This window comes from Cucurbita pepo, chromosome LG11, assembly GCF_002806865.2.
Source record: "Cucurbita pepo subsp. pepo cultivar mu-cu-16 chromosome LG11, ASM280686v2, whole genome shotgun sequence".
NCBI lineage: Eukaryota > Viridiplantae > Streptophyta > Magnoliopsida > Cucurbitales > Cucurbitaceae > Cucurbita > Cucurbita pepo.
In genome coordinates, this window is record NC_036648.1 from 3,473,850 (window position 1) to 3,486,676 (window position 12,827).

Consider the following 12,827-nt stretch of genomic DNA (forward strand, 5'->3'; position numbering starts at 1 on the left):
TTTTTTTTTTTTTTTTTTTTTTTTTTTTTTTTTTTTTTTTTTTTTTTTTTGTTATCTTTTTTGGAAATTAAATGCCTTGATTGAGAAGGCAAAGATGAACCCAAAGAGCAGGGGCATCCCAATATGCACCACTGCAACAACACCCAGAAATTCCTGTCTGTACCCAAAATAATTCCTTATAAATTCTTCAACAGTTTCACCTGATTGAAGGGTGTCCTTAATATCTCCGAACTGGGAAGCAACCAATCCATATAAGGTCCAAGAGACTGGGCATGCCCAGTAGTACCATCTCCACCATATGGGAATCCTCTGCCATCAATTTAGTCCATATAAGAAGAAGCTTCAAACTTGTATCAAGAGCCAAAAGAAAAGGAAATGGTATTGAGTAATCTGTGTAACTTACCGTTCGAGGAATGAGGAACCCTGAGAAAACGTTCCATATTGTATAGAATGAAGCCGAAACTATGCTGGAGATCTGGTCGTTGGGTGTAATAGCAACAGCCAGCATTCCATAGAAGGTGAAGTACAATAAGGTGAAGTACATGAAGAATAGATACCAGAAGAACTTGGTTGCTGTCCACTCGAAACCGATCATGGCGTACACGATGACACTGTAAATGGTCGTCTGAATGAATACATATGGGAGCTCAATCATAATCTGCAAGGCAAGGCACATTTCTTTTTNTTTTTTTTTTTTTTTTTTTTTTTTTGGGGCTTTTCCTTCCAGACTGCCCTTCAAGGTTTTAAAACACGTCAATTAGGGAGAGGTTTCCACACCCTTATAAGAAATGATTCGTTCTTCTCTCCAACTGATGTGGGATCTTACAATCCACCCCCCTTAGGGGCCAGCGTCCTCGCTGGCACACCGCCTAATGTTTAGCTCTGATACCATTTGTAACAACCCAAGCTCATCGCTGACAGATATTTTTCTCTTTGGACTTTCCATTCCGGACTGCCCCTCGAGGTTTTAAAACGCGTTCACTAGGGAGAGGTTTCCACACCCTTATAAGGAATGCTTCGTTCTCCTCTCTAACCGATGTGAGATCTCACATAAACCCAAAATGTTGTAGTTCATGTTTCGCAAAACGAGGTACAAGTTTAAGTCGTCGNTTTAGGTCGTAGTAGTAGTAGTAGTAAGAAATAATGTTAATGTAACCTGTCCGAATGCATATGGCAATGCTGAGTACATTCCTGCGGCTCTTTCTCTGTAAAAGACTGTTCTTTCAATGGCCACAACTGGTTGCACTGAAGAGGAATTTTGTGTCCCGATGAAGAGAACAGCGACGTACATGGATCCAATTGCATTGAAAAGATCCTGCCGTGTATTTCTGCATTGCCAAGGGATGAAAGTGAAGCCAATTAGAGACATAAGAGATTATGAGGAAAGTAAAACAGTCCAAACTCTTTGCTGCCACTACTACTCTCTGTTTTCCCCTCATTACCTTCTCGAGCCGAGATCCCAAAATATTGTCCCAAATAGAATGGCAACAAAAGTTGCAAATAAAAGTCTCACGATGGTGTATGGTGGGTTACGCCAGTAGGAGAGGTGCTGTTTCCATAGACATGCCATGCACTGGTTAAGGAAAGATTGAGAGTATTGAGTAGGAAACAACAAGTCCTTCGAACCTGGTGGAGGCATGCTTAGTTCCTTGATCAAGGCTTTGTTTCTCCTGTGTAATGGAAGGGAGATATGATATAGATGGACATCAAATAAATTGCAGGACAATCTTTTGGCAAAGAAATCTTCCTTTCTACCCTTTGGGACAATGGTGGAAACTTTTAGTTATGATTAAGAAGAACATAATTAGATTGTACCTATACAGTTCTGAATTCCTATAGATGTCGGTGAAGTTAACTCCAAGAGCAGCTTCTTGTGCTGGTGAAGTGATCTCTAACATCCAAGTTGCAGGATTGTACCCATCCTTGATCTTTGGAACTCCTTCAACTCCCTTGATGCAGAAACATCACACTTTTTAGAGATTCTGGAAAACATGAAATCAATTTCAACCACAAAAATGCATTTTCCTCACCTCAAAGTAATCAATTAAGTGGGAAGAGTGGCGACCAATCGGACCGACAAATATTGCTTCTCCTCCTCTTTTCAAGAGGAATAGCTATAATGAAGCATTAAAGGTTTTTTCAATTCCAGTAGAGAATAAAGAAGAATAAAAATAGTCAACAACTTATNAATAGCTATAATGAAGCATTAAAGGTTTTTTCAATTCCAGTATAGAATAAAGAAGAATAAAAATAGTCAACAACTTCTGAAATGAAAGAGTGTTCACCTCATCAAAAGCATCAAATATATCAATGCTTGGTTGGTGAATGGTGCAGACTACAGTTCGTCCAGTGTCAACTGTGCTCCTGACAGTTCTCATGACTATTGCTGCTGCTCTGGCATCAAGACCAGAGGTTGGCTCATCCATGAAAATTATGGATGGATTAGCCACGAGTTCAACTGCTATAGTTAGCCTCTTCCGCTGTTCAGTTGTAAGTCCATTGACTCCGGGCAATCCAACTAGAGCATCTCTCAATGGGGTTAACTCCATGAGTTCCATGACTTCCATAATAAACATCTGGAATGGAAAATCATTCGGTTAATAATCTGAAAATAAAAGATAAATCCTTGCAAAATAAATTTTCTTTTAAAAGAACAAGAGAAATAAAGATTGATACATTTTTGGTGCCCGAATCAACATCAGGAGGTAATCTGAGCCATGCGGAATACACCAATGATTCATAGACTGTAACGTGTGGAGAATGGATATCAGTTTGCTCACAATATCCTGAAATACGGGCAAATGTTTCTTGCCTCTTTGGAAACCCAGATATGGTGATGGTTCCTTCTGTGTATCCACCAGTTTTCCTTCCAGCTAACACATCCATTAGAGTCGTTTTACCGGCACCACTAACGCCCATTAAAGCTGTTAAAACTCCTGGCCTGAAAGCACCACTGACGCCCTTTAGCAATTCCAGTTTGTCCTCAACGACACCTTGTGCTTTCATTTCCTAAAAGAAAGTCAATTTCGAAAGAAGGAACACAAACTAACGTCAACAACTTTGACATGGTTCCCACTTGAGAAAAGATTGTTCTGTTACTGTAATGATCATTTGATATACAATTTGCATTATGGTTCACTGAAATTCAAATAAATACCTGTGGCATGTCTACAGCATATCTGATTTCGTCAAAAGTGATAGAATGGGGTTCATAAGGAAGAACCATCCCTCGGTTGTTATTATGGTTAAATTCACTGGTGCTTCCAACTCTTGTAGACAATGTCCTGGATGATATATTTTGACTCTCCTTCTCTCTTTCTGCATTATAAAGATATTCATTATGCTATTGTTATAGATAAAGCTAGGCAATATATTGATCTGAATTTGATGACCCACCAAAGAAGATGTTGGTCTTTGTTGGTGGTTCGAATTCTCCAGTTTTGTTAGCATTTTTCTCAGCCAAGGTATCTTCAGATAGCACTGCTTGCGGCTTACCAAATGCTGCAGGAAACAATGCAAAGTATTAGTAATGTGTACAAATTATAATGTCAAAATCGTACACGGTGAATGACTTACGATCTAGGTAATGTAAGGCCAAGATGAAGAGAAAATTGAAAAGCAAAACGTATCCAATTGTAGCTCCTACTCCTATCCAATACCAATAAGCTTCAGGGAAAATCCCTCGAGACTTCAAGATTGAAACACCTAATGGTTCTGAGGAATTGGGAAGCACCTGCAGGCTCAACATATTTATCAGTTTTTGCTGATGGAATCTCTTTACATTCTTCTAATTATGAATCAAAAAGATAACTTTAGTACATACATGTCTCCAGCTATCCCCAAGAAATTCATTCACAGCGATAGCATTCTGTCCATACATCATTGGTGAGATCCAATATCCCCACAGCCACCACGGGTGTACATCCTCTAACAAAGAAAGAATGGATTATTTTTTCCATGCAAATCAGAAATGTAGTTGGTCTCATTATATTACGTAGGCCATATTGAAATTGAACATGAAAGTTACCTCGAGCCACGATAAATCCACCCAAAACCATAACTACTGGAAGAGCTAATGTCGCACATGTGGTAGCCACAACAACATTTCTTCCAAGTCCTGCTGCTAAGCGAAATAATCCTGATGCCATTTGGTTGATACAGAAAAGTAAAAGGAACTGTTTGAGAAACCTGCAAATGAATGTTTTTTCACGTTTAGTGAACCAGATTAAGACTTGGTTTCAAATTGTAGAATTGGCTACTTTTACTTACCTTTCAATGTTTGGATCAAACCCTATGACATAATAGGTCATGACCACCCAAATGCCAACTTCTAGACAGGTGATTGGGATCTTGAGTATCCATGTTGGCAGAGCATATGTCCAAGAAGGATAGAAGAGAAGGTCTCTTTGCTTATAGAATACAGGAAGTTTCACGACAGTCATAGCAAGTTCAGAGAATCCGTTGAACATGATTACAATAAGAGTAAAGAACAGGGCACCCATATAAATCCCTCCATCTAGTTCAGTGTCTCGATGCAGTTCGGTGCGTAGGAATANAATAAGAGTAAAGAACAGGGCACCCATATAAATCCCTCCATCCAGTTCAGTGTCTCGATGCAGTTCGGTGCGTAGGAACAAAGTCATTGTTACCAAAGCCATTATAATAAGCTGAAAGAAAAAATAAGTTAGTGAAGTTGGAAATGAGAAGAGCACAAACTATTACAGGTTCAAATGGCTTTACTTTAGCATCCTTCAGCTCTTAACATAGTAAATATCAGACATTTATCTCAAGTTGTGTATCTGAGCAAAATTTTGGGGCCAAATANAAATGGCTTTACTTTAGCATCCTTCAGCTCTTAACATAGTAATATCAGACATTTATCTCAAGTTGTGAATCTGAGCAAAATTTGGGGGCTAAACACCACTTACTTGGAACATTTTGAAAATGTATACAAAAGAATTCCTCTTCATTAGCAGAATTTCTCTGGATATGCAGGCTTTCAACACTTCCATTTTGCTAACACCGTACTTCTTGGTTGTTAAAGTAGCTGGGTGGGATTTGGACCTATTGAACGGAGTGGCAAGCTCATCTCCCAGTTGTCGACCAATATGAAAGGACTGAAACGCTTCAGAAAATTCTTTGACTGAAACAAATCTATATGGTTCCTCTCGAATTGCCCAGTATTGTTCTTGGTCTTTCCTTGAGGTCACCTTGCATGAACAAGAAGAGAACATTCAATATAATAATATAAGGTACGTGTTTCCTGAAACAAACCAATGTAGGTGCAAAAGAGGGAATTACTTCTTGTAAAAAATCAGCCACCCCTTTTCTCTCTGGACATTTGAAGCCCATATGTGCAAAGAAGCTGAGAACATCTTCTCGTGGGCCTTGATACACAATATGCCCATTTGACAAGAGGATTATATCATCAAAAAGATCAAATGTCTCCGGTGCAGGTTGGAGAAGAGATATGACAGCCGTTCCATTCAGTATATGGATTGATTGCCTGAGAGAATTCACCATCTGGTACGTTGTTGAACTGTCTAAACCGTTTGAAATCTCATCCATGAAGAGTGCCCTAGCTGGTCCAACTAGCATCTCCCCTGTTTTTATTGACAAGAAGTTTGAGAAATAAGGACTTGTCGACAACTTGGATTCTATGAAATGGATAAAATGGAAACGAGTCCTGGATTTTACCTGTTGTAAGACGCTTCCTCTGTCCTCCAGAGATACCCCTTATCATATCATCCCCCACCATAGTATCAGCACACATCTCAAGCCCCAAAATCTGCCAAATGATATTATCAGAGAGAGGGAGAAAGAGTACATACACTTCTATCTTTTTCTATGATTAGAAGACGGTTCATCACATATTCAAATTTGAGTTCGTACCTTGAGGATATAGTCTGTAATTATGCTAGTTTCTTGCCCTTCTAGTGCTTCTGCCTGCAAGTTTTGAAGCATTGATTACAGAACTTGTAAAAGACCGAAAACTTCTTTTCCATTTTGATGTGCTTCTTTCAATTCAAACCTTCATGTAGATATCAAGATCAGGGTCCGGTTTAATATTTGCTGCTTTTTCTCTCCTCGAAAGTTCTGCCAACATTTCTGAAAAATTTTCAAGTTGGAAGCGAGTAGTTAGCATCTTCAGCTAATATATAATCTGTAACTCTTGGCATTTTGGCAACTCACCGTATCGTGATCCGACTCCTTGACATCTTGCTGAAAAAGCCAACGTCTCCCTGACAGTCATCTCCCCAATATGCAGATCATGTTGACTTATGTAAGCTGAAGTCCTTTGCGGTACAAACTCCTCCATTCCATGTCCATTGTATGAAACTTTACCAGAAAACTGGAACCCACAAGAACTCTCAACACTGTGGCATTAAATGTCTCCAAGTATTTTAGTTTATACACAAGTTTTAGGATTTGATTCTTACTTTGAGATCTTTCCCAAGTTTTCCAGCCAAAGCCAATAGTAAAGTGGTTTTTCCAGAACTTGGGGGACCCAAAAGCAACGTCATTCTGCAGAATAAAAACAACAGCATTACAAAATGGCGACTGCTGCATACTTAAACCACGTTCCTGATCGTTTACCTCTTAGGCTTGATAATTCCACTGACATCATGAAGAATTGATAGGGGTTTCTTCCTACTTGGAAGGATGTGAAGATAATTTAGTAAGCCCTACAAATAACAGGAAGCAAGTAGAAAATGAGATCTAGTTCTTAAGACATGATTATATCAATCTGAAAGTTTATTTGATTACCTCAAATATGTTAAGAGAGAAATTGAACATTGTGGGCAATGCTCTTCTTCCCACATAAACTTCTGCTTCGACATTCAAATGCTCAAACCGAACTTCAATTGTTGGGATTTCTAGACCAACTCTGTGTTGTAAGATATTGGAGCATTAAACTTACTAGATTAACTGAAGTTTTGGAGTCTGAGTGATACTTTGATGAAGTATTATATCATAAATCTTAGTCAAATTCTTAAAACGAAAATACGTGCTTATTTTGAATATTCATACTACAATTTTATTTTTAAAGTATTCAACAGCAATCCATGAACATAAAATCGTTATCAACAGTCGACTTCAAATCGCAGAGTTTCCCAAACAAATCATAAGCGTTATGGAAATACTAAATAACCATACCAGAAGAAAAAGAAATTCGAAACTAATGAACTGTTATTGATACATCTAGTAACTCTATTCAATTCTAGACAAAAGTAATACTGAATTCATCATCAAGGTTTTCCTGAGCTTGAATGATTTCAGAAACGAGTTCAAACTAACCTTTCAATCCGGTCTCTGAGCTTCAACAGAAACTTCTCATTATCTTCCTCAGCAATCTTGACAAGCCTCTCCAAAACATGCCTCCTCTCCAACAATCCAAGGTTCCGTATATCAATCTCCCTAGCTTCACCTTGCTCCTCTTTCAGTATCCCTCTCCGTATCCGTAAATACGTCGGAAGCTTCTCGATCGCCGCCCATTTCAGAGCCTCTTCGTCGTCATCTCCACACGAAGACCTGGAAAAAACTTCCATAGCGAAATTACCTCCAAACAAACCCTTCGAAACAGCTTAAAACGCTTCCACTACGAACTCAGTAGGTATGATTCGTTAGAGTTAAAGAGTCCAGAAATCTCAGGGATCCATGGAGGGAAGTCGGACGGCAATGCCGGTGGATTCTCGCTGTGATTCTTCAGCAGGATTGTTGATGAGACATGGAAGACAGAGGAGGGCAGTATATATAGTTTGAGAAAATTGAAAATGGAAAATAAAATAAATAAATAAAATAAAGAGTCAGCTCCAATAATGGTGGATGTTGCGTTTATTATGGTCATGTGCTTCTCAATGATATGATTTGATCAGCAACAGAACGAAGAAGAAGACGAAGAAGGGTGGAAAAAGGGTAACACACAAATGAAGTCAATCCCGTTCCCATCAGATTCTTCAATTATTATTATTATTTTTTTTTATTTTAATATTTCTTAATATATCAAATATGGAATAATATTTTTTTTGTCCGTTAAATAATATTCCGAGCCATAATTTTGAAATTTTGTGTATCGTGTAGTCGTCTCATGTGTAGTGCACATGCTCGATTCGTCCCAAACTACGACTCATGCCTTGACTCGTCCCCTTACACCCGACTATGCTCAATAGCTCTAGCTAGGCTTATACAACTTATTTGACTTGGTTCTGATCTATTTGAAATATCAGGACTCTATTCTATCATTTTGGACAGTTTTCTAGCCGATTTTGATGTTATTGGAAGTGTTTTTGAGGTTAGTATGACCCTTGTTTGGTTAATTTAAATTATCTTCGAGCCAAAAATTGATTTAATTGGTACCATGAAATGAATTGAATCGTATATTATGCGTTAACACGATGTGATGGGCTTAAGTAGGTTGAATTGAATTTTGAGTAAGAATAATTAGTAACTCCAGCTAGACCAACCATGTCACTGGCTTGGTTGAAAACCATGTGTGTAATTATGATATGACAAGTATTTTGTATGTGTTGGATGATGAATGTCTCACATCGGCTGAATGATCATGGGTTTATAATCAAGGAATGCTCTCTCCATTGGTATGAGGTGTTTTGGGGAAGCCCAAAGCAAAGCCACATGAGCTTCCACTCAAAGTGGACAATATCATACCATTGTGGAGAGTCGTATTCGTCTAACATGGTATCAGAGTCATGCCCTAAACTTGGTATGAGGCGTACTTTGTTCATGGTTTAAAAGTTATGGATATCTCATGCATTTTTCTGCGTCACGTGTATCGGGATCCTTCCCAGTTATGATTAGTACAAACACGTACATTACAATATCTATGCACATCATGTATACACCCGCTCACACGTATAGAGGTTGTAGAGTTCAAAGTCATAATGGTTTATGAAAAAGATAAGTCTCACCATAATTGCTTGTGATTGCATGTTAGGACTCCAATAACTACTCACTTAGTACTTTTAAATACTCTAACATTGTTGCCGAACCAAAATTTTTAATTTTTTTTTATTTTATTTTAAAAGAAAATAAGAATATTTTTATTAATATAACCTAAAAAAAATAGAGAATTATTTGAAAAATTCACGCGATTTGCTTTCTCCATTTTCATACTTCATCCAATTTTATTCAATAAATGACTCACCCACATGACTCACATGCTGGCCAGATACCGAACCAAAGCTAATTTATTTATTTATTTATTTATTTATTTAATTTTCTTGAATATGGAAATTATTAATTAAATTATCGATAAATTGGCTCGTACACAAATTCGTACCAATCAACATAGGATGGTCCTTTTTAGTGGGATCGCAATGCTTATTTTACGATTAATATTTTATTCAGGTAGAAAATCGATAAATAAATAAAAAAAAAAACTAATTGTATTTTATTTAATTAAATTAATGTTTTATTTGACTAAAATTAAATTTAATCCAAAATTAAACAAATAAATCAAAGCCTCAACCAGATACGAACTTATATTTGCTTCGGGAAGCAGAGTCGGCTGAACAGCTTGCTTTACCTGAAATAATTTTTTTTAATTAAGATTCTTTTTTAAATAATACATAATTTATTCAAATATTTTTAATTAATTCATAGCATTTAATTTATTCAAATTCAAAATCAATTTTGACTTGCCCAATTAAATATTATATCAACGTAAAAATTTGGACACGACACGTATCACTAAACCCAAACTCCAAACTATAAAGGTCAGATTGTTAATTATTTTTTTATTGTTTGAGTTGGATTGAATTTTTTGAAAATCGAAAAATTTGTTTCGATTCGAGTGTTAAAGCTTTATTGTTTGGATTTTTTAACCCCGACCAAGGGTTCCATTGTCATAATAATATTTGTTTCAATCCATATTATAGCGTATATAAATTGAATTTAGAGGAATTCTTTAATCAACTTGAAATAGGATAAGGATTATAATTCAACCCCACCCAATTCTATATTTTCTTGGGTCGGATTAAGTTGGATTTTTCAGATACGGTTCGTTTTGGCCTGTTACGTATAGACATCAAGCTCATATCTTTAAAACACATCTGTTAGGAGAGATTTCTACACTCTTATAAGTAACGTTTTGTCCCCTTTTCCAACTGATATGAGATGTCACATCGAAGACTCAACATTCTCCATTGTGGGATCTCACAATCCACCCTCCTTGGGCAACCATCGTCCTCGTTGGGCACACCGCGGTTAGTAGATATTATAGCCTATCCAATTTGTAATAGCCCAAGCCCACTGTTAGTAAATATTATCCGTTTTGGCTCGTTACGTATTGTCGTCAGCCTCAAATATGTCAGTTAGGAAGAGGTTTCCAGACCATTACAAGGAATGTTCAATTCCTCTATCAAACCTATCATATTCATAATTAAAACCTCGTAAAACTAACATATCAAACATTTATAAGTCACAACGCATCACTAATAAAATTAAATATTAAATTATAGAGTAAACACAGTTAAATGTTTATAAATAAAATAAACACGGGTTTTATGAATTATATTTATATTATAATATATTTGTAATTTAACGTTGTAAGTCAAATAAAACAACGTGCAAACAAGTCTACAAAAATGTATATTTTTTTGGAAGTGATCTTCCTCGGGGCGAGCAGTGAGAGGTGTGTGATTTTTTGACTAAGATTTTGCAATAAGGGGTAATGAAAAACGACACCGTATTTTGGGTTTCGAGGCAGTATTAAGAAAATGGAGCACGGACCAAACATTATAATTATTGGGATAATCATAATATTGCCTCAACGGGTACAAAATCCCCACGGATCCGGAGAAGATGGGTCGGTCCATAGTCAACTATTTCTTTTTCTTATTTTAAATTAATTCACCCAACTCATCCAAATTAATCCCTTTATTATTATTATTTTTTTAAATCTATATTATTTTTTATGATACATGCATCTGATTCCGTAACATTGCCTTATATTATTGTGGACGGTTTGAATATGGGGTTGTTCTTATTTTATCTGAAAAGTTCCAGTTATCTTCCTATGAATCATATTTGTCTTTTCAGAGCTAAACAATATTATCGTAATATTACAGTGAAATTACTTTTCTTATTTTTTTCTTTAAACCCTATAATTAAAAAAGAAGTATAGCTTAAAGTATTCCATGTACTTCGTGACACTAGTGTCAAGAAAGAGTATATGAATGAACTGATACCATATTTAAATAAGCTACATCTTAAGGTGTTAAAAGATATTTACTAATAAATTGTAGTTTACCATATATATTATATTTAATATTTTATTATAACGCAAATATCTAGATATTTGACTTCTTACCATACATATCTTTCCATTTATTGTTATTTCCGTTTATTACTCTTTCCATATTCTTGTAATTTATTTGATTATAAATAAGATATCTTTCACACAATTTAGGTGTGGTGGATTGTGGAAACATTTTCATAAGGAAAGAATACAGCTGAGTAAGACTTAAAAGAATTGAAAGTCATTGTTTATACCAATAAGATGCACTGGCTCAATTATATGAACTTCAACGTTAAGTGTGTTTTGATTGGAGCAATTTCTAAGATGCATGTAAATTTGACAAATCAGGTTAGAATGACTAATGTTGGTTTGTGAGGATAATCTTCACTTTTAGAAGCGAGGAGTAAGCAATATGACTACGTCGTAGGGGATACAGAAAAATGTCGGGAGATAATGACGAGTAAATAAATAAATAGTTGGCAAGTAAAATCTTGGATATGTAGGGGGAAAAACCAAGATTTGGAGATATTTTATTAATTATATAAGGAAAATAAGTAAATAAATAAATAAATAAATAAAGAGATGTGGAGACAAAGGAATAGGGAAGGATTGTGGAGGGAATCTTGGGGAAAGGATCGAGCAGGCCAGCTGGTTCTTCCCATTCCTATCACGGATCTGTCCCTCCTATTTTCCACCTCCACAATCTATTTGTCAGTAAGATCCTTTTTATTTTTTTAATCCTTAATTATTATATTATTTTTATTTAATCTTTCCATTTTCTTAAAAAAGAAAAATACACTTATTTTCCATGTCGACTTTTAATTATATATTGATTGATATGTTTAATAAATATCTTATTTCCATGTTTAATAGGNTATTTAATCTTTCCATTTTCTTAAAAAAGAAAAATACACTTAATTTCCATGTCGACTTTTAATTATATATTGATTGATATGTTTAATAAATATCTTATTTCCATGTTTAATAGGATGTAAATATTTTATTTAATATTAAATACGTTTGTGAATTTAATTTAATGAAAGTTTAATTACTAATTACATATTTTAATAAAATTCTAAATTATATTGACAAAAATTTAAAATTTATGGTTTTTTAATTTAAAATTTAGATATAATAAAGGAAAAATCCACTTGTTGTTTCAATCACAAATTTAACTATAAATAATCACAAATAATTAAAAATTTTAATTTTTAATTAATAGTTTAAAATTATATCGTTTTCCAAATGCACTGCTAGCAATGCATTTCGGTTCGTTATGTTACACCGTTAGCCTCACGATTTTAAAACACCTTTGTTAGAGAGAGGTTTCTACACCCTTATATATGAGATCTTGATTTTCGACCATGCTCGGCTTCAATAGCTACCGAAGTGGGCGAAAATTAATAGATAGATAAGTGGGCGAGTCAATTAACAATTTTGTTTTTATTAATTTTAATTTTATATTATTTACTAATTGTAAATTAACGGGCTGTATTGGATGGCCCAATGAAGGCCCATGTATGATCGGCCCGTTTATGAGTTTTTATATGAATTCTTTGGGACAAAGATC

At 35.4% G+C, this 12,827-nt stretch overlaps 1 protein-coding gene across 1 annotated transcript; it reads right to left on the bottom strand.

Moving 5' to 3' along the window:
* Positions 1-46: 46 nt before the first annotated feature.
* Positions 47-7,805, bottom strand: LOC111806108 (pleiotropic drug resistance protein 1-like). The gene is made up of 25 exons (XM_023691466.1): positions 7,300-7,805; positions 6,769-6,889; positions 6,598-6,686; positions 6,441-6,525; positions 6,193-6,352; positions 6,032-6,108; positions 5,893-5,946; positions 5,698-5,788; positions 5,302-5,603; positions 4,929-5,210; positions 4,580-4,667; positions 4,270-4,510; positions 4,028-4,188; positions 3,824-3,927; positions 3,577-3,733; positions 3,397-3,501; positions 3,158-3,318; positions 2,677-3,009; positions 2,286-2,576; positions 2,031-2,114; positions 1,816-1,949; positions 1,443-1,670; positions 1,157-1,328; positions 404-658; positions 47-309 (listed from the first exon to the last, which is right to left on the bottom strand). Exons 1-25 carry the CDS (start codon positions 7,548-7,550, stop codon positions 52-54), a joined length of 4,284 nt encoding a protein of 1,427 aa, XP_023547234.1. The 5' UTR covers positions 7,551-7,805; the 3' UTR covers positions 47-51.
* Between the last annotated feature and the right edge of the window lie 5,022 nt (positions 7,806-12,827).

What these genes read in the sequence shown, in the direction of transcription:
- LOC111806108 (XM_023691466.1), bottom strand. Translation starts at nt 7,550, where the DNA reads ATGGAAGTTTTTTCCAGGTCTTCGTGTGGAGATGACGACGAAGAGGCT. An exon ending in TCTCTCTTAACATATTTGAG is followed by an intron (nt 6,687 to 6,768) that starts GTAATCAAATAA and finishes TGTTATTTGTAG; the next exon opens with GGCTTACTAAATTATCTTCA. An exon ending in AAAGACCAACATCTTCTTTG is followed by an intron (nt 3,319 to 3,396) that starts GTGGGTCATCAA and finishes TTTATAATGCAG; the next exon opens with AAAGAGAGAAGGAGAGTCAA.